Below are 22,390 nucleotides of genomic sequence, written 5' to 3'. Positions count from 1 at the left end.
TTTTCTGAAGTTACAGATGGATTTCTTAACATCTTAACTTTCATCTGGTCGGCAGATTTGGGTTTATGGGAACAGCTTCGAGTCATTTCTTGTTGCTGTGGTTGTTCCTGACAGAAAGGCCTTGGAGGACTGGGCAGCTGAGCATCATTTGACTGATGACTACAAATCATTGTGTCAAAACATGAAGGCAAGAAAATACATTTTGGATGAGCTCAATAGTATCGGTCAGAAACAGCAAGTATGTGCTCCATCCCTGTTTCATGGTATGTTGCTTAAGTTTATTTATCTGACTTACAAGACATTTTTATTGCAGCTTCGAGGGTTTGAGTTGTTAAAAGCAATTCATGTGGAACCAAACCCCTTTGACATAGAGAGGGATCTCATGACCCCAACTTTCAAACTGAAAAGACCGCAATTACTCAAATATTACAAGGTACGATTTTCTACTTAGATAAGAAAAGGTTGGAACGTTGATAAGTTAATCCTAAATATGTATGTTGATAACATATCATCTGCAGGATCAAGTTGAAAAACTTTATAGTGAAGCAAAGGGTGGAAAAGTATAAGAACAGAGCTGCAAGCAACTATTGGATAAATCTATAGCTACATCACCTTCCCAAAATTTCGATTGCCTGATCTTTTGTTGATGAAAAACTACATATGACTGTAAAAGAATATCTAGTCGGGATTTACCCATATTGACCTTGTTCTAAGTTTGTGTATAAATAAGTAAAGATCATATGAAATTTTCATATTTATTCTTTCATCCAAGATAAAATATTTCATGTTTATTCTAGAATTTGTGTCAGCCCCAGATGTCGTGCTTGCATTTAACGAGGAGGTGCAACATTCAGTTGATCCGTTGTCATCAAAAAAAAAGAAAAAAGAATTCAGTTGAAAGGCCAACTGGCTCTCTCTCTCTCTCTGTCTTCTCTTGTTTGAGGAACAACTTCCAGATCTCAAGTCAAAATTAATAAAAGACTCGACAATCGAGGAGTTAGAGTTGTATAAATATGTCGCTTTAACCAATATGCAGAAGTGAACCCAATTTTTTAAAACTGTGGCATAATAAGTAATCAACAATATTAAAAAACTGACAAGTTTAAAATAACTGAGCAAAGTAATTTTGAGGTTTAACAATAATAAAAAATAAAAGTACTTGTGTTATGTTTTTAGAGATATTATTAACTAGTTTTTTGAAAAAGAAGAAAGAAATGAGTCCTAACCTCCTTTCTTCATTCTTGTACAACGTACAGTTTTACCACGAAATCAGGAGCTAGTCGGTGACAAACAGGCAATTGCATCGACCTTTCAACGAAACCAATAATTACATGGCAAAAAAAAAAGTATAAGATGCTCTGTCGCTGGTGACTTGACTGATCCAGTCCTCTGCCATTACCTTTTCTTCTTTTTCTTGGTAGTTTCGCTTCATCTAACACGAAATACTCAGTGCGCCTACTGAGACCCTCGTCCTCTTCTGCCCCTTCTTCATTTCACCAGCTTTTTCCACCCGTTCATACACATACACATACAATGTGTTCCTGCTTTTTCCACTTACCTTTTCTTCTTCTCCTTTTCTAGGTAGTTTCGTTTCATCTTACACGCCCTTGACTTCAAATTGATGTTGATCCAAGCTAGCAGGAAACTGTCATCATGCAGTGTACCTATTTTTGAGAGCTTCTTCCTCTTCTGCTCCTTCTTCATTCCATCAGCGAGCTGTGCCTGAAATCAATCAAAAAGCCAGATTCGATGGCCATCCAATTGGGAGCTTCTTCTTCTTTCTCCTCTGCTTTTTCCACCCGTTCACACACACACGATGTGTTTCTGAGTTTCAGAGGCGAGGATACTCGCTCTGCTTTCACAGGCCATTTGTACTGGAATTTGCTTCAGAAGGGAATCAACACCTTCATAGATGATGAGCTTACAAGAGGAGAGGAAATATCACAAGCACTTCTCCGAGCCATTGAAGGATCAAAGCTCTCTCTCATTGTGTTCTCTGAAAACTATGCATCCTCCAAGTGGTGTTTGGATGAACTAGTTCATATCCTTGAATGTAGAAGATCAAAGAACCAAATGGTTCGGCCAATCTTTTACAACGTGGAACCCTCGGACGTAAGAAACCAACGAGGTACATTTGGTGAGGCACTTGCACAGTATGAACGCAGATTCAAAGGTGACATGGACATGGTGTTAAGGTGGAGAGCAGCTCTTTCAGAAGCAGCAAATCTATCTGGGTGGCATTTCTCGGGCGGGTATGATTTTACTCATTTTAATCTAGCATAAGTTTTATGTTCTTCTATTGGTGTGTGATTATTATACAATACTGTTCTTTTTCTAAGTAACAAGGTTTGTTTTATTAAATGTTTCATTTGATTTTAACACGGCAGATATGAATATGAATTTATTGGTAAAATTGTTGAAGAGATTTCTGCACAAGTAAAAGAACCTACCTATTTGGATATGCCAAAGTGCCAAGTTGGGCTAGACTCTCGGGTAAAACATATACTTAAAATGTTAGATGTTGAAGGAAGTGATGTACGCATGGTAGGAATATGGGGAATTGGCGGAATAGGCAAAACAACAATTGCCAAAGCTGTTTACAATACAATTGCCCATAAGTTTGATGGTAGCTGCTTTTTGGCAAATGTTAGAGAATATTCAGACCAACATGGAGGTTTAGTCGACCTACAAAATACTCTTCTCTCTACCATTGTGCGGCAGAAAGAATTGAAAATAAACAATGTTCATGAAGGAAACACTTTGTTGCGTAGAACGTTGAGATATAAAAGGGTTCTCTTAGTTCTTGATGATGTGAATAAATTAGACCAGCTACGTGCATTAGCCGGAGCATCAGATTGGTTTGGTTGTGGCAGCATAATTATCATAACAACAAGAGATAAGCGTTTGTTGACTGCTCACGAAGTCAATCCTATATACAAGGCCACGGAACTGGATGATCACGAAGGTTGTGAGCTCTTCAAGTTATATGCCTTCAAGAAAAAGAAAAATCATGATGATGATGAGAAACTCTGGATTAGCACTATTGTTAGATATGCTCATGGCATTCCGTTAGCCCTGGTAGTTTTGGGTTCACATCTATATGGTAGACCTATACATGAATGGCAAGTTATGTTAGATGGTTATAAAAGAAATCATCCCAAAGACATTCGAGATACTCTCAAAGTCAGTTATGATGGACTGGAAGAAACAGTGAAAGAAGTTTTCCTCGACATTGCTTGTTTCTTCAAAGGTAGGAATACAAGGGTTGTGATACATATACTAGAAGATTGTGACCGCAACAACCCCAAGCATAGTATTGAAGTTCTCGAAGAAAAGGCACTCATAAATGTTGATGAATATGGTTGTGTTTCCATGCATGATTTGCTAGAAGAGATGGGAAAAGCTATAGCTCGGCAAGAGTCTACAAAGCTTGGTGAGCGAAGCAGATTGTGGCATCATAAGGATGTGCTTGATGTTCTAACAAAAAACATGGTAACTAGTTTCCATATGCTCAGATTTATATATATACATGAGTCAAGTCAGCTGATTCTCTATGTGTATAGTTGATTCTAAGAGTTTTTCTATTGGAACCTCCAAATTTACTCACTTGACCTCTATGCTTTTTATACGTCTTATCAAATACTAAATTTACTCACTAAACCTCACTAAACTTCCTCAAATAATCTCTCATATAATTTGCAAACAAATTATTATCTTTAAAAGAAAAAATTTAGTCATTTCAATGATTTAATCGTTCTATAAATTTGAACTAAATATACATTTCTTAATCAAACTTGAATTTCAAAAATTAATGTCTAATAAATAAGAAAATGCCATGAACTATTATGTTTTTAATTTTTTTTTCTATTTTAGCTATGCAAAAAAAAAAAAAAAATTGAAGAAATCATTTGTTTTTATTCTCTCAAACAAAAATCATTCGTTTTATAATGTTTTTTTTTCTGTATTTTTTGTACCACATGATTAATTATTTAAATATTTTTATTTTTAATATTTATTTATTATTATTTTCAAATATAATGGATTGACTTAGATTTATGTCCTAAATCATAAGAGGATTTATTTTATTTTCCCTCACCAATATGCATTCAACATATATATCATATATTTTTATGTCACATGATCTTGATCATATTTTTAATTCTTATTAAATATATATGAATGCTTTAATGAGTATGTAGTGAAATTGGAAAATGAAAATAGATAAGGAAAATAATAAGGAATACAATCTAATATTATTGAATTGGAAAGTATACATAAAATAAATATAATATTTTTTTGGTATAATTAATGTCCTTAATAGCCATTTTATAGTAGGTTATATATGTCATTTAATAATTCATAACAGAGTGAGGTGAAGTGAGCAGATTTGGAGGTCCCAATTTTTTAATTCCACAATCAATATCCGGTAATATGTATTATATGATTTTCTGTTGAATTCTTAAAGAAAGAATAACACTGCATGTTTTTTATTATATAAGTACTCATTTTGCTAATACGATTGCCTTTTTCATACTAGGGAACAAGCAAAACTGAAGGTATAGTGATAAAAATGCCTATAGCAGATGAGATATGCTTGAATCCTAAATGCTTCAAAAAGATGAGAAATCTTAAAATTTTCATAAACATCAATGGACGGTTTTGTGGAAAGGTTGATTATTATCCGAATCAGTTGCGGTTACTTGAATGGCGTGATTGTCCGCTAAAATTTTTTCCCCGCAATTTTAACATGAAGAATCTAATTCAACTTAATATGCCTCGTAGTTGCATCTCACGTTTCGAGGTATTTATATATTTTCAAGACTTTAATTTATTGAAATCTTTATACCTTACTAAATTTCCATTTGATTTATTCTTCTTCTTTGGTATGATAGAGTATGGAAAATCTGAAATCCTTAAATTTGAGTGGATGTAAATTCCTAGCACAAAGCCCAGACCTGTCTGGAAGCCCAAACTTAGAGTTCCTGGATCTAAGCAATTGTAAAAGTTTAAAGAAGGCTCACCCTTCGGTTGGATCCCTCAAAAAGCTTGTTGACCTGAATCTTAAAGGATGCTCTAACCTTGTGAGGCTACCAGGAGAAGTCAACTGGAGATCCCTCCGATCCATTAATCTCGACTACTGCACAAGGCTGGAGAGTTTCCCTGAAATTGAGGGAGAGATGAAATACATGACATCCTTGATACTTCGGGACACTGGCATCAAAGCATTGCCTTCATCCATTGGATATCTAATTAACCTTAAACACTTGTGGTTAGAAGATTGTGGAAACCTCACAGATCTACCTTGCGGCATTTATGAATTGCAGAAGTTAGCGTCGGTTTCATTCTCCGATTGCCCAAAACTCGTAAGATTCCCAAATAAGGTGGAGTCTGAAGTGCTTCCAACTTACTCAAAGGTTTCACATGACAACCGTGACTCTTTATCGAAAAGAAACAGATGGAGTGATGAAGGCAGTTCATTGGAGCCAGAGCCAGACACTGAATTCAATTCGGCGCTTCCTTGGCTACATGAATTCCTCGCGTATCGATGCAATTTATCTAATATTGATTTCCTCGCGTCCCTTGATTGTGCATCCACTTTATATGAACTTGATTTATCAGAAAGCACCATTGTTATCCTTCCCGAATGCATCATCAACAAATTTGTCAACTTGTCGAGACTCTCTTTGATCGGTTGCACGCGGCTCGTAGAAATTCCAGAGCTTCCACCAAGGATTCGCCGGTTGGATGTGAGGGATTGCGTATCATTGGAAAGAATTTCGAAGCTGTCAAACATTTTGGAGCGTAAAGAATCACAAATGATGGCGATGGACTTGACTAATTGCTGGAGACTCTGTCAAAATTTGGTTGAGATGGCAAACAAGGATGATGATGATGAAGTGCACGCTGATCTCTTCTCTCGACTCCTATCTTCTCAGCAATCCAAATTCACAATTACATTTCCAGTTCCAAGAAGCGAGGTTCCAAAGTGGTTCAGCTGTCAAATGGATTTCATGGGGCATCGACGGTTTGAATTTTATATCGAAACACTTGCAAATTTCAAATGGGACAACGCAGGATTGGCTCTCTGTGTTGCTCTTGATCAAAACCTGCAACATACTCTGCCTTGGACTGATTTTAAGGTCTATATTCACATCAATGAAGTAAGTGTTTCAACTCTACCCCACCAGTGGGTTCATTCAGGAGAGTGGGATCATGTGTGGCTGCACTATGTTCCCTTCCTTGAAATGTGGCGATTTGGTTATATGCGTCCGTTGCCCCCTTTTACATGTCGAGTCATTATTTATCAATATCACCTCTCTAAGCCCATAAAAAGCTGTGGTGTCCACCTTGTAATGCCACCCAATGAAGACGTTTCTATGAAGCTAATCCGTGCAGAGAACCTCACCAGTGAACTTTCTCATGATGAACTTCAAAAGGTATTGTTTCCTTTTGTGAAAATTTCCTCATTTCAGAGATAATATGTGACATCTGAACAACAATGCTATTGCAGGACTTCTGGGACAATTATCGTCCCAAACAGAGGATGCTATTGCAGGACTGCAAAGAATTATCTACTGATGCACAACTGGAGAACGAAAAGCTGTAATTACTGATGCAGCATGGCATTGTCTATGGACCAGTGTTACGAATACAGGTTTACATTTTCAAATTCTCCCTTTCTTTGATATCTTTGGAGTTTCAAGATTGGTTTGTAATATCAACTCTTTGTTGGCATTCTCCATATGTGTGGATAGAGTTGAATAAGTTTACCATGCCCAATTCCATGTAACTAATAAGTGCAAAATTGCATCAGTGAAAGGAATATTAAATTTGTAATTTAGAAGCTTGATCTAGTGCACTTATCTACTTCACTAAACTCATTGATGAACTTGTAGACGTTTTCTCGTCCGATAGCCACTTTCAAGGTCTTTCTATTTTCTGATTATATAGCATCGTTTTCTGAATTTATTTCCTCATCCAAAGGTATGTTGCTACTCTATTAATACACAGCTGCTCTTTTGATTTCGGATTGAACTGCTAATATATACATTCGCTTATGGGCCTTAGAAATGTTGGCGAGAAAGAATAAAAGCCCTTACTTTCGCTTAATTAGTTTGGTTTCCTGGATTGCTAATCTTAGTGTCAGATTATGCTGCTGATGCAGTATGGCATTACTTCAGTTTACTAGATTCTCTAAACGTCATGTTTCACATGGTTGATTGATTTTAGTATATGCCAAGTAAATTTGTACTAGATGCAAAGACTAATTGGAGGAAGTTTGATTAGATTCTGGTGTAGAGATATTCACGCCATGAATATTTGAAACTTCAGATGATTCTGTCATTACTACAGTTTTTCTGTTGACCTGACGGAATCATGTAATAATGTACATAAGATAGGTGGTTTGAGTTCCTGCTAAAGGAAATGAAATTTTTTTGTTTGAAAGAAGGACAGGTTAACTCATCATAATGTTTACTTTGCTCCCTTATTGTCATTGCAGGGAATGCCCATGCCCTGAGGAATCTAAGGAAGCTGTTGCATCACTAATGGTTACTGCAGCTAGATTTTCTGATTTACCAGAGTTATGTGACATTAGGCCACTAGTTCAAGTGAGATAAGTGAATTCTGGATTATTATGTGGATCAAAAGGTAATTATTTATTGACCTGCACTTGATGGAATTTTATGAATCCCTAACTGCTTTGAAATTGACTAACTGAATTCCTGAATGATAGTTTGTTGAGAACATAGCTTCAAAGCCTCCCACATTGGAGAACCAGGTTCAGTTGACATAGCATTGGAGTTTTCAATAAAGTGGGACTCCAAGGCTTTTGAACAAAGGATGTCTAAACCTCCTGCATTTATACAGGTCTGGCCTACTGTGTTGCTGTAATAACACCTGTATCAGATATTCACATTAAATACAAAATCCTGGGATGTCAATGTTTGGTGAATTTCTTATTTGGGAAAAAAAGTATTGCTCTTTTGAATTCTAAGGCAGTTGCAATTTCGCAGTGCAAGCCATGAAATTTTGGATATGTATAGGGTTTCAGGCACAAGCTTCAATCTTTGTAAGCAAAGCTATGAAATGGTGGGAGAAAACCCTAAAACTGAACATGGTGGAGATCCATTCTGCTAAGAACTCATTGATTCTTTGCATAATGCTGGTGATAGATTGATTGTAGTGGATTTTTACTCACCTGGGTTGTGGCAATTGTAGAGCTCTCCATCCCAAGGTATATTTCATATTTCATTTTTGGGTATCGAGTCATATTTCATTGCTGTTTTTGTTCGCATACTCATAATCAGAGTAATTTCTGATTATGATTTGCACATAATTTATGCTCAATCTCCAGCAGTTGCATATTTGCTTCAGAATGCCTTTAGCTGCATATTTACTATTCCTTTTGGATTACTATTAATTTGAAATAGCAAGCAGCTGCAGTATAAGCCCTTAAAACTTTCATTTAGTATTAATAGACGAGATGCTAAGCCTATAGCCCTAGCTGCCCTCTTTAGATCTTTAAAGCAGACTCCTTGTAATTCGGTTTTTGTTTATTCAACAAAAAGCTGTTTCTTTTCCCAAAAAAAACAAAAAAAACAAAAAAAAAACCAAAAAACAAAAAAAACAAGAGGCAGAATAGTTCCCGTAACTGTGTTTGGGGTGCAATCTGGTGATGGATTTTCACCAGGTCTGTACCTGTGTTTCGTCTATTGCACAGTTTTAAATCATAAACGTACCTCATTTTTGTGTAAGAGGCAAATAAACTTGCAAGGAACATTTTTGGTCATGGAGACTTGGTAGTTTTGTTACTGAAAAGGCCAATAAAAGACTATTTTTTGTTTTGATTTTTGTAGCATTATCAATATGAAATTATTTTTTCATTCTCAAATGAAATTTGCCATCCTTAATCTGTTTCCATACATATATGCTCTGCCTGTTTAAAATGCTAGGTTTTCCAAGAAAAAAAATTTAAACCATGTGGATACAATCCAATTTAGCAAGCACTTATAGTTTATTCTTCAGGATTTGTTGCTTTTGCCAAGAGAACATGTGAGGACGTCATTCTGCATGAAGCTTGTTAGAACAATATCGGTTGCTTTCTATTTGGTGATGTTAGTGGTAACTGATAAGGGGTTCAAACTGCACCTTCCACGTATCTTAATTTTATCAGATTGATTAAAGTTGGGGTTGTACTGTAACCCTCCACTAGGGGAAATTTATATTTTCATATTGGCAGAAGTTGGATCCCATAGTAGATCAAATTATGCTGAAATCTTTGTGTTTGGCCATCAAATTACAGATTTTCTACCAACTAATTAAACTAAGGGTACTAATACAATTTTGAGTAAATTCATCCTGTGAAAGGTGCTTATTTGCGGATTTATTTTATAGTTTATATTTTTATCAAAGTAACTTTGTTGAAGTATTACCAATACATGGCTAACGTTTATATGGCAGCAAGTTGGCAAATCTGCAGAAGGGCCTAACAAAAGCAAAAGCGGCACCTCTCTTGGACAAACTTGTTTTTTACAAGGTCAGTTATTATTCCTTCACCTTTCTATTCTTGAAATATCTGGTTCTTCACCTTTCTATTCTTGAAATATCTGGTTTTACATTTGAACAATGCATTACTTCTATCTTATGCCTTTGCGGTAGATAAAACGAGAGCTAGGAGGACAAGTTCGTATAATGTTGTCTGGTGCTGCACCTTTGCCCAGGCATGCAGAGGAATTTATCTGAAGGATATGGTATGGTTGACTGCATAACATAATGAATAGATACATATTATACTTGAATCAGTTAAATCATAGTGAAGATCAAGAAAATTGTACAAGGTTAAGTATTCATGGTATATGTGTTTGACCTATGAGATGTCAGTATGAATGCTTTTTTTGTACTCATTCAAATGACCTCAAGTTTCTAAATCAGCTACCACGACACATCAGAAGCAGATATATATGAAACGGAGAGAACTACATTTCATCAGTTTGTTAAATTGTGTAGGCCTTATTGAAAGCTGTGGTGGGTGTTTTACGTCCCTTGGCAATGTTTATCCTATGATTGGAACTGTTGGTGCCCCCCTGACAACTATTGAAGCATGGCTTGAGATGGTCCCAGAACTGGGATATGATGCACTTTCTAGTGTGCCATGTCGAGAGATTTTCCTAAGAGGAAAAACCTTGTTTTCTGGTTACCACAAGTGACAAGATCTAACTGAAGAAGTCCTTATTGATGGGTGGTTCCGTACAGGTAAATGTGTACAATACTAGAAATGAGGTACTTTCTTGGTCGATGCTCAATCTTTTGGTTTCTTTTCAAGAGGGCGCCTTCAAAATTTTTGTTGATGATTCATTTTGAGTGGATGGGTCACAGGTGATATAGAAAAATGGCAGCCTAATGGAGCAATGAAAGTTATAGACAGGAAAAAGGAAGTATTTAAACTGTCTCAAGGTGAATATGTTGCTGTGGAAAGCATTGAAAGCAAATACATGCAATGCCCCCTTGTCACATCGGTATCTCACTAACTTCTGTATTCTACAATAAATTTGTTTGTGTTCGTCTTTGTGCTACATTTGAATTTTGTGGTAGTGTCCTCTACCCTTCTTTCAAGTTATCTGAAGTTACAGATGGATATCTTTACATCTTAACTTTCATCGGGTCAGCAGATATGGGTTTATGGGAACGGCTTTGAGTCATTTCTTGTTGCTGTAGTTGTTCCTGGCAGAAAGGCACTGGGCAGCTGAGCATCATTTGACTGATGATTACAAATCATTGTGTCAAAACCTGAGAGCAAGAAATTACATTTTGGATGAGCTTATTACGGGTCAGAAACAGCCAGTATGTGCTCCATTGCTGTTCCTAAATTCATGCTATGTTGATTAATTAGTCATCTGACTTAAAAGACATTTAAATTGCAGCTTCGTGGGTTTGAGTTGTTAAAAGCAGCTTCAAAATTTGGTTCAGATGGCAAAGAAGGAAGATGATGAGGTGGACTCTAATCTCTTCTCTGGACTCCAATCTTGCTTTTATTGGGAGGTTAGTTGGTAATTTATTTATACTTTTCTCTCCAAGAACTCATTTTTGTTGGCGAAGGACTGGTCATTAATTTGCAATGACATAATACCAATTAGATGTTTTATTAAAGATTAAAAATCAATCAAACTTCCCTTTTTGTATTGGGGATGTCTCTATCTGTTCTTCACAACCTGTTATTCCCTCATTAAATAGTCAAAAGCTAAGGCTTAAAAAAAAGTATACACGAATATACACATCTAGAATAATTATTGTACAAACCTCAGTCAAGTGGCAAAATCACTGATCTGTAGCATTAACAAGAGGATATAAAGGTAAGCTTTCACCACCACTGCATGTACTCGTATTAATCACTGAGCAAGTGAAACGAAAAAAACATAAAATGAAATCCAATACAGTATCTGGTTTGAAAAGGATATGCAGTTATGTTGGTAAGTTTCTATAGAAAGTAGGATAGCCCCACATTTGGTCTACATTCCTCAGTGGATGAGTTTGTATAGTTGATCTTTGCACAAACATTTGATTTGTACAAATTAGTTCCTGTTTTGTGTTTTGAAGCCTGTTTATATCTTAACTTTCTCTGGTTGGCAGATTCAGGTTTCCGGGAACAACTTTGAATCGTTTCTTGCTGCTGCGGTGACTTTGGTGGACAGGACAGGTAGCTGAACATCATTTGACCGATGACTTTAGATCATAGTGTCAAAACCAGGGGCAAAATATGAATTTTGGATGAGGTAAATAGTAAGAAACAGCTAGTATGTCTACAATTGTCTGAAGGATGAACTCCTTGTTGCTAATTTCATGCATGCAGGTACTATCGTACTGATCTAGTCATCTGACATGGAATGCATTCGTACAGTTTCCAGATTCTGGGGAAAATCACTTTGACATGGATCTCTCAGAACTTTCAAATGAGAGAGTACATGCAAGATTGGCTGTCCACCTGTCCCACTGTCTGTGCAGCTGCTGAAATTATTGAGTCATCAACTATTATCAAATGTCGTGTGTGGCTGCAGTAACTCCATTTGTTAAAATCTTGTTTATGCATCCCGACTACTGCTGCCTTCTTAGTAGAAGAGTTATTTTCGAGTCTTTATAGCAGCGTAGTGGCATTCCTCAGATGCTGCATGGTGCTCCTAGTAATGCCATGACGATAGGATGTAAACCCTCTATACATGGCATTCCTGACCAAGGCTTCTTGGGGCTTGTTTTGATGCATGAATTGTTACTTGCTTTACTGATTCGTCCTGCCTTGCTGCTTGGTTTCTTGCTATGCTTGCTGGTTGTAGATTTTGTTTCTCTAATTCAGCTGCATTTTTGTTTTTTTTTCTGTTTTCAAGATCCGGAGATTTCCTCTGCCAACTGATTTAGTTTGCGGCGTGGCTCTGTAATTTTATTTACTTTTAATGTTGGGGGGATGGGGGTCAAGAAAAGAACAAACTACCGATTTAGTTTGCTGTGTGCCTGTGTAATTTTATTTACTTTTAATGTTGGGGGTGAAGAAAAGAATAAACTATCGACTTGTCACTCAAGTCAGAGCGTGCTCTGCACTTATTTGCAAAAAGATGTGTGGATAATCTTTGTTTTTGTTTTTCCTTGGCAAATGTAAGTTTATATTTCTCTTCAACAGATATACATTAATCCACTTTTTTACAATACATTTCCCAAACAATCACGTAAAGGGTCCTTGAAGAATGCGTGAGAAAATTTTGTGTTCTTTCTACTGAATCTTCAAAATATGAGTAGAAACTTGAGCATAATTCATTTTCTTTGACGTGTAGAAAGAATGGTCAGAAGTTATATTTCTTACTATCTGAATCATCAAAATATGAGTAGAAACTTGAACATACCATTTTCTTTGATGTGTAGAAAGAACTATAACTTCTGACGATTGGATAGTAAGAAATATAATTTCTGACCATTTTTGAAAATTTTGAAGAATGCGTGACATAATAAAATCTGAGAAAAATCTAGTATAGAATTCAAAACCCCTAAAGACCAGAGTATCATCTCTCGATTCTCTCCATTAGCCTGTCATATTCTCCAGTGAAAATTATCTCCATCGGCATAACTTCATAAGTTGTAACTTGTAAGATACATCATCTATTCTCACCAATTCACTCTGCTTGGATAACCCCGACTTTTGCTCCTTTCAAATAATACATGTTACAATTTTGCCATGATAAATGCTCTGGAGTAGGAAGGCTTGCTGAACTAACCCAAAAAGAACAAAACTATTGATCTAGAAATATGCACAATGTCAAAATACAATCTGCCCCCAACACATGGAAAACGGAAAGAGAAAAGTGAGCTCCAGCAGCACACAGCTGAAGTGCTCATCTTGTAAGAATATTTGGACTTATGAATGTCAACTTAAAGAACAAGCAACTTGCTACTCTTGATGTAGAACAAGCAATCAGACTAGTCATTGATATTTCAATTAGGATTCCCAGTTCATTGAGCAAACTTACATGATTGATCATACCTCACTGCATTAGGTTATGTACATGAATCAGGAATGTTGTTCCTTTTGCTAATCGGTATAGGAAACCTTTATGGGAAGGTACCTAGACTCGTCGGCCTATATAAGGAACCACTTGGCCTGCTCTAGCTATCATTACCTGCACCTGAGAATACATTGCTCTGCCCATTAGAGAACTCTCATCAAGGATAGCTCAGAGGAGAATTAACCAAGTGCATAAAATCAGGAAGACCAACTTTGTCATCTTCCACAATGGCTGCAGCTCCAGGTATGTTTGTGTTCTTAAGTTCGAGCATATACACATATACTGTTATGAGCAGCTTTCTAAGTTCATATATTTCAGACATTTGCAACTCTGGCGTTGTCAAGTAAAACAAGAAAAATAAATGACTGAGACTTATTAGAATTATATAATCTCATTTCGAAAGTTTATCTTCAAGAAATAATCTAGAATACCTTGAATGTGGCCCCCAGTTGTAACATGCAGCTGCTGCCAGGCATCTTGAGTTTAACAAGCTTCTTTGGATCAAAATCCAATGGTAAAGCTTTAAACGGAAAGTGAGGCCAATCAATAAGCCTTAAATTATTGGGGAGCGATTCCATCTCTCCAGAACAGGGTGCATCTCTGTTTTTAAAAAATTTAAGATTTCTCATCCCTGAGAAGCTTCTAGCATTCAATTCTATCTCTGGTAAGTCTTGTTCAAGAACAGGAGGAGATTTATCATATATTTGTGCGGGAGACATGATGATGCCTTCAATTTCATTTGTTCCCTGAAATGAAAAAGGATTCAGTGTTAACAAAGAAAACTCCTTATCAAAAGAAAATTGCTAGTTAATTTTTTGGGAAAATGTTCATTTACCCAAATTTGAGCTATACTAACCCCATTTACCCAAACATCTTATAAGATTGCCCGGTACCCAACAAATTACATATTTTTTGCCTTAATACCTAATTAATTTATTTTTTATTAATTTTTGTTTATTTTTGGGACAATTTTGCCCTCTCTCCATTTGTCACTTAGAGAGAGAGAGACTTCACCAAACTCCGGCCGCCGAAATCCGCGACCGGTGTCCTGCTTTATTGCCCCCCCATAAACTTTTTATTACCTCCAATAATATCCAATAAACTTTTTATTGCCTCCTAACAAACTTTATTGCCCCCTAATAAATTTTTAATTTCTCGCCAATAAACTTTATTGCTCACAATAAATTTTTTATTGCCCCCCAATAAAAATTGATTGGGGGTTAATAAAAGTCTCCGGCGTCCTCTTTGCGAACTTTCGGCAACCTCCGGACAGGTGACCGGAGTCCCGCATCCTTTTTTATTGCCCCCGAATAAACTTTTTATTGCCCTCTATTAATATCCAATAAACATTTTATTGCCCCCATTAATACCCAATAAACTTTTTATTGCTCCCCATTAATACCCAATAATAATTTTATTTCAGGTAAAACGATTTCAACTGTTGAGAATGTACACAGAAAACAATCAAAAAGCTATACATTTATATTCAAACAGAACAAAAACAGATAGAGATGATAGTTACTGATATAAAGTTTGATCATTGAGGTTCTCTATGCCAATTCATATTGTTTAGAATTAAAGAACACACTTGTAAAGGAGGGACCTTATTCAAAGCTACATTGGCTTTCTTAACCCAGTACCCCGAGAACTGCACTAGCTGTAGACAAGTCATTACCATCGATGACCTGGCCTACTTTGCTCAGTCTGAATACCTATTCTGTTGAAAGTTAATGCACATTGATCATCTAAAATAATCTACATCAATCTAGAGAAGTCTAGAGCAACCAAGAGAAGTCCAAGAGTAGATTGTTCTAGAATTATCAAGTTATTACAGTAAGTATCTAGAAGAATCATGTAACTATGAATGTAATCAATAGTGTAACATGGTCTAGCATGATCTAGACTAGTCCATCAAGGTCGGTGGTACACTGGTACTAGTGAGTAAGTTGGTTAATCATCTCTATAAATATGTATCTGCATGTACTCTTCTAATTAATGAAACAATTAAAAAAAGCTCCTCTATTAATAACCCAAAGCTCCCCTGTTGTCAATATATACAAACCTCTCCTCTGTTACCTCCTCTGCTTTTTTAAACTCCTCTACTTCTAGTCCTAGCTCACCTAGCTCCTAAACATCTTTTCCTAAACACATTGTCCTAGCCCACTACTATTAAAGCTTCCGCACCAAATTCCAACAGTGGTATCAAAACCACAAATTCTAACAGTGGTATCAGAGCTGTTCCGATCAATTCGGGGCGTAACACTTGAGTCCACCATGTCAGCCTTTACATCCAATCAAACATCTCTTCCTCTTCCAATCTTCTCAGGTGAGAATTACAACTTCTGGAGCATCAAAATGAGAACCTATTTTATGTCTCAAGATCTATGGGACATAGTTGACAGAGGGTTCTCAACGCCGGAAAATCCCACGGTGGAGCAATTACAGCAAGAAAAGAAGGAGAAACAAAGAGATGCGAATGCTCTCTACGCTATTCAACAAGCCGTAGATGATGCGAACTTCTCAAGAATCATGGGAGCTTCTACGGCGAAGGAAGCTTGGGACATGTTGAAGGAGGAGTTTCAAGGGACGGCAAAGGTACGTGCTGTTAAACTACAAACAATGAGGAGAGATCTAGAAAACTTGAAAATGAAAGATTCTGAGATCGTTAAAGATTATTATTCCAGACTCAAGGAAATTGTGAATCAAATAAGAGCCTATGGTGAAAATATTAGTGAGACTAGAGTAGTTGAAAAAATACTCATTAGCCTCACTGAAAAATATGACCCAATAGTAACTGCCATCGAACATTCGAAAGACATATCGAATCTCTCGGTGACAGAACTAATAGGCTCTTTAGAAGCTTATGAGAAAAGATTGAGTAGTCGGAATGAAAGTCTTATAGAAAGTGCATTCCGATCTAAACTCAATATTCGATCTCAGAAAAATGAAAAAGAAAAGAAGTTTGAAGAATTTTCTAGAGAAGCAGATAGACCCAAATATTGGGCAAATAAAAAAGATATAAAGGAGAAAAGAAATTATTCTCCATGTGGAATCTGCCACAAAAATAATCATCAAGAAAAAGATTGTTGGTTTCGGGGAAAACCAAAATGCCGAAACTGCAACAAATTTGGTCATATTGAGGAAAATTGTTTCCTCAAGAAAAATCACCGAGCAGATTTTTCAGAAGAAAATGAGCAAGATGAGCAGCTCTTCTATGCATGTCACTCGACTATTGAAGAGAAAAATAAGAAGTGGTACGTGGATAGCGGCTGCAGCAATCATATGTCTGGAGACAAAACCATTTTCTCCAAACTTGATACTTCACAAAAGTCTCAAGTGAAACTAGGAAATGGAGAAATGGTGAAAACTAAAGGCAAATGTACGATTTCCATCCCGACTAATTTAGGAACTAAAAAGATTAATGATGTTCTATTAGTTCCTAGCTTGGAGCATAATCTCCTAAGTGTCGGACAAATGCTGGAAAATGGTTATGCTATATTATTTCATGGAGACTTCTGCAAAATATTTGACAAGAAAAGAAGGTTGATATTCAAAATAAGGATGAAAAATAGAAATTTCCCCATCCAATGGCAACAAATGGCCATGAAAGCAGAAGTCAAGAAGAAAAATATTTGCCTAGAGAAAAAGCAGCCGAGGACTCTACCACAGCAAGTAAATAAAGAAGGGAGTTCAAATCCTCCACAACCAAAAAGTTGTGAAGTTTCGATGAAGAAGAAAGCCAGAGAAAGGCTATGGAAGAAGAAAGCAGAAGGAAGGCCATGGAAAAAGAAAGCAAGAGCGAGAACACCTTCGCCAAGGCACTTCCAAGATCAAGACTTGAATTACTACGAGATTGCTCGGAGCATCATCAATGTGCATCAAGGAGGAGTGTTGAAAGTTAATGCACATTGATCATCTAAAATAATCTACATCAATCTAGAGAAGTCTAGAGCAACCAAGAGAAGTCCAAGAGTAGATTGTTCTAGAATTATCAAGTTATTACAGTAAGTATCTAGAAGAATCATGTAACTATGAATGTAATCAATAGTGTAACATGGTCTAGCATGATCTAGACTAGTCCATCAAGGTCGGTGGTACACTGGTACTAGTGAGTAAGTTGGTTAATCATCTCTATATATGTCTGCATGATGTACTCTTCTAATCATAAAAAATAAAAAAAGCTCCTCTATTAATAACCCAAAGCTCCCCTGTTGTCAATATATACAAACCTCTCCTCTGTTACCTCCTCTGCTTTTTTAAACTCCTCTACTTCTAGTCCTATCTCACCTAGCTCCTAAACATCTTTTCCTAAACACATTGTCCTAGCCCACTACTATTAAAGCTTCCGCACCAAATTCCAACAGTGGTATCAAAACCACAAATTCTAACATATTCCTATAGATCTCCTGCAACACATCATTTCATTGGGTTAAGGTTTGAGCATATCACAGAAGCATCATTGTGGCTAAGTTCTAGAAAATCAAGTCAACAAAACCATGCAATCAGTTCCACAAATAACCATTTGCATCACACAAACAAGTAATATAATGAAAGGAAATTTAATTATAGTCCATCTCTTCTCCACAGACTTGAACATTGCTAATTTCCCAGGAACATGAATCAAGATTCTAAATTTTACAACAATTCTTCTACCTCACATTTTCTAATCTCCCAAATGAAAGCACTGAATCCAACACTAAGAAATAAATCTCAAGCTAATCCACTACGTAATCACAGAGTAAATACATTATCAACCGCAATCCATAAAGCCCACATTCGATCAAGAACAATAAAGCTTCAGAACTCTTGCATCCCTAAAGAACTAGTACAACCCCAGAACCAAACAAAAAGCATTACAGAATCGAAGAAACAAAGAAGGCTGAGAGTGCAGCAGCGAAAATGCTCACCGGATCGTCCTCTTTGATCTTGACCAGCCACCGATCTTGGAATTAGACAGCATCTGAAAATTCGCCGGAATCTGACTGTGGTGGCTTGCCGGGATGGCACCGGAGCTGGACTGCAGTACATAACCAGTTCCCATTTGATTCAAGTCTCCGGTGGCCTACTCTTCCTTTCCATGCCCCCCTCCACCGCTGAAGGGGAGATTAGAATTGGGACGAGGTGAAATTGGGGTCGGAGACGTCGAGGCGGAGCGAGGAGAGGCCGAGGGAGGATAGGAGGCCACGCGCTCCGGTGGAGGAGGAATTGGTTGCGCCGATGACGTTGGAGGTGTTGTCCGGCGCGGCGGTTGCGGGGAGGAGGCTGAGAGAGAGAAGTGGGAAGCCATCGCGGGAGAGAGAAGTGGGAAATTTTTAAATTTTAGGAGTCTAAAAATGTCTTTTTAATTTTAAATGGGGTAAGTGAGTACAAAAATCTCTTTAGTGGAGTAATTGAGTTTCTTGGGCATTTGGTCAAGAACCCAAATTTTTCTTTATTCCGGATTTCATCCTTATTGAGAGTAAAATTTAGAGAGTAAATGTCACTAACAATCTTCAAAGTTATTCGACAGTTTGATTCCCGACATTCTAAAACTATTAATTTGGTACCTTAAAATTAATCTCTAACATACTTTTAATACCCTCATTTAGTAACATCGTCAACTCCTTTTTGCCAAGAACATTTTCATCTTGCCCTCTCTCTCTCCCCATCACAGATCTATCACCGTCTTGATTGAGATAACAATTAACTAAAAATTAGAAAAAAAAAAAAAAAGTGGATAAATAGTACTAGTACATGCAAAACGAAAAGTAATTAGTTAGCAGTGCTATTAATGGAGGGTTAATAAATTTATGTGGAAGATTAATTTGAGATACCAATGTGATAGTTTTAAAATGTTAAAAACCAAAGTGTGGATGACCCAAACTTTAAAGACTGTTTGTGATAAAAACTCAAAATTATGTGTAAATACATGGTATTGTGTATTTTACTCACTCTGCCTTGTGTTAAACATCGAAAACATCATCGTACAAGCACAATCTCTTGCGGTTGCGGGGCTCAATTGGTGCCTCAAGAGTTATTGCTTTACCGATTACTTCCCAGTTTATGACACCCTTGATGTTGAGCAAAAAATGTAATTAAACATACCCAACACAATTTCGTTCTATTTTATTGATGAAAATAAAGTTTTTAATTATGTTAGATTCAACCCATTCAAGATAAGAAAATCTCTTAATTACAATCCCTTTGCTTCAAGGGAAAACCCTTTGATTATGAAATACAAACCTAATAAATAGAGATGTGTGTGTTTGTGAAAACTTGTTGTTGCATGTAGGTTGTTTTACAGGTTGCCTACTTGGGAGGGATCAAGCCACTCGTAGTTCCAGAGTTTGTTGCTCTGGGGCTTCGATAGATACATGACATGTCGAGATATTTTAGTTAGGTATTTGGGTGAATTTGGTTTTGAAAGAACTAGTGGTTCGGTTTAAGTTGTGGACGCATCAAGATATAAATCCGGATTGCTTGCATACCTTGTGAAGGGATAAAACCATTGTATTTCAAAGTTATTTTTAGGTATTTGAGATTTTTTGATTTTGCACTAAAAGATTTTCATTTTAAGTTTGGACGAATTTTTATTTTTTTATTAGGGTTTTTGTCTATTTACCCCATTTTTAGAGATTTTTTTCCCACTTACCCCATTAAGTTTTTTTAATTCCCTCTTACCCAAAACACTCTAAGGAGGTATTCCCTAATACCCCATTAAGATTATTTTTTTTGTTTTTTTAATTTTTTTTAATACCATTTTACCCTCACCCATTTATTACTTAGAGAGAGAGAGAGAAAATGGAAGAGAGAGAAACCATAGGAGACTTCGCCGGAGCCCCGTCACCGGTCTCGGGAATCCGGCCAACTTTCGCTGGATTCCAGTCGCCAGATTCAGGTGACCGGCCGCCGCCCACCGGAATTTGCTGAAAATGTCACCGGAAAGATTTTTTTTTACCCCAATAGACATCTATTGCCCCCTAATAGACTTCTATTGCCCCCTAATAGAGGGGCAATAGAGGTCTACTGCCCCCCAATAGACTTCTATTGCCCCAATAGTCTATTACCCCCTAATAGACATCTATTGCCCCCCAATAGACGACTATCAACCATGTATTGTCCCCCAATAGACTTTTCGATTACTGAAATGAGAACTAATCTTCTTAAAATTACACAAATAAAACTTTGATTAAAAAAAAAAAAAGAGATTACATCAATTTAAAAGGTCTATTGGCCACCAATAGACTTTTCAATTACCGAAATGGGAACTAATCTTTTTAAAATTACACAAATAAAACTTTGATTAAAAAAAAAAACGAGAGATTACATCAATTTAAAACGTCTATTGAGGTCCAATAGAAGTCTATTGCCCCCTAATAGACATTCAATTTTTTTTCATTCCTTCTGTCCCATTACTTTAAAAAAAAAAAATGATTTGGGCACCCAGAAAATACTCTGGGCACCCAAGTTAAGAGCCGGACAAAAACCACAGGAGCTCGCCGCCGATGTCTCTCACCTGTAAAAAAAATGATTTGGGCGGCTGCAGCTTCTCTTTCTCCTTCTTCTTCTTTCGAACATATTCTCGAAGCCGAGCACAACTTTTCGATGTTCAAGGAGGAGACTGGTTCAGGGAATATCTAAACCACACCACTAGCCCACAGTTGAACTGGCCGGACATGAAGAGACCGGGGATCCCTGCTTCCAAAATTCCTAATATCAGACCCGAATCTCACCGGAGATTATTGTTCTGCGGTGGGCTGCTGTGGAATTGAGGCGAAAGAGGCTCATTCCTGTGATCGAGGTTGGCTCCGGCCTCCCCCAGAACCCGGATGCAAGGCTCGGATCCCAGACCTGTGACAAACAGAAGAGCCGTGTGGCTGTGGAGTCAACTGCGTCAACATCGCGATCGCCGCCGGCGGGAAAGGCTTTGAAGCTGTCTAATGCAGCTCCTCGACTCACTGGAGATCGGAGGATCAAAATTCCAGAGGCACTCCTCGACTCACCAAATTTGATTCGAATTAGAGAGAAGGCGCTATTCGAGGAGGTGGAATCGGAATTTGGAGGGGAGAGACCGGAATCCGATTTTGAAGGGGGGAGAGAGAGAGAGAGAGATCAAGGAGAGAGAGTTGTGCTGGGGAGAGAGGAGAGTGGTATCAAGTGTAATTTATTAATTAGATTAAGGTTAAAATTATCATTTTGTTTCATTTTGGGTTAGTGAGAATAAAAATTTGTTGCTGGGGTAAGTGAGACATTTTTTGTTGATTTTGGTGCTTTGGGTTAAGAACCCTTTTATTTTTCATTTTTTAATGAAACCAAAGCTCGGGTAGTTTGATTTGGACACTTGTGGCTTCATGCTTTGGCTGAACTCTTCAAATGGGCCCAAATTTTAAAATGGGCTTCTTTTCTGTTTCCTTGTGAGTCATGAACTCATGATCCTCGATCCCTAAGGGTGCGTTTGGATGAGAAAATTATAAAATCCGTAGGAATTTATAAATGATGGAATCTTTAATTCCATCAATATAAAATTCCATTAATTGCAAATTCTATTGTTTGGTTGCATCTATTTAGGATTTGAAATGTGTAATAAATTAAGAAAGTTTAAAACAAATAAAAAGATAAAATAGAAAAAAGTCTTGTTTTGGAAATAAAAATTGAATATAGCAAATGAATTTGTAAATGACACCTATTTTGGTGGAAATTGAAGTGAGGAATTTAAATAACGAATTCCTTCGTTTTTTTCCACAGAGAAATTTAAAATTTCCAATCAGATAATGCCAAACGAGGGAATTGGCTTTTAAGAATTATGAAATGCTCACTTTCAATTAAATTCCATTATTTTTTCTCTCATCCAAAAACACCGTAAAGTT

General features: G+C 36.9%; 2 protein-coding genes across 12 annotated transcripts in view; both read left to right on the top strand.

Annotated features, from left to right (window-relative positions):
• The window catches only part of LOC112169814 (long chain acyl-CoA synthetase 2), a 38,410-nt gene that overhangs the window by 5,586 nt on the left and 10,434 nt on the right, over positions 1–22,390 (top strand). The window contains exons 17-19 of one of the 2 annotated variants that reach the window (XM_024306873.2): positions 56–238; positions 314–433; positions 519–790. In XM_024306873.2, coding sequence (XP_024162641.1) covers positions 56–238; positions 314–433; positions 519–566 — 351 coding nt within the window. In that variant the 3' untranslated portion in view covers positions 567–790. Of the gene's footprint in view, positions 1–55; positions 239–313; positions 434–518; positions 791–22,390 lie in introns of those variants that run through there. The other variant, XM_040508151.1, reaches the window with a different exon arrangement.
• On the top strand, positions 1,341–12,664 carry LOC112169812 (TMV resistance protein N). Of its 10 annotated transcripts, none has more exons than XM_040508146.1 (16): positions 1,341–2,252; positions 2,388–3,492; positions 4,538–4,801; positions 4,893–6,437; positions 6,512–6,655; positions 7,502–7,650; positions 7,736–7,869; positions 8,016–8,236; positions 9,463–9,538; positions 9,661–9,752; positions 10,009–10,281; positions 10,378–10,517; positions 10,717–10,828; positions 10,923–11,040; positions 11,629–11,771; positions 11,849–12,664. In XM_040508146.1, the coding sequence occupies exons 1-5, from the start codon at positions 1,750–1,752 to the stop codon at positions 6,605–6,607; spliced, it is 3,513 nt and encodes a 1,170-aa protein (XP_040364080.1). In that variant the 5' UTR covers positions 1,341–1,749; the 3' UTR covers positions 6,608–6,655; positions 7,502–7,650; positions 7,736–7,869; positions 8,016–8,236; positions 9,463–9,538; positions 9,661–9,752; positions 10,009–10,281; positions 10,378–10,517; positions 10,717–10,828; positions 10,923–11,040; positions 11,629–11,771; positions 11,849–12,664. The 10 variants fall into 10 exon arrangements, with proteins under 10 accessions (XP_040364080.1, XP_040364076.1, XP_040364078.1 ...); XM_040508142.1 differs by having other exon boundaries at positions 10,717–10,842; XM_040508144.1 differs by having other exon boundaries at positions 10,671–10,828.

This window comes from Rosa chinensis, chromosome 6 (assembly GCF_002994745.2).
Source record: "Rosa chinensis cultivar Old Blush chromosome 6, RchiOBHm-V2, whole genome shotgun sequence".
Taxonomy (NCBI): domain Eukaryota; kingdom Viridiplantae; phylum Streptophyta; class Magnoliopsida; order Rosales; family Rosaceae; genus Rosa; species Rosa chinensis.
Note: the sequence above shows the minus strand (reverse complement) of the source record. Positions and strands in the feature narration are given on the sequence as shown.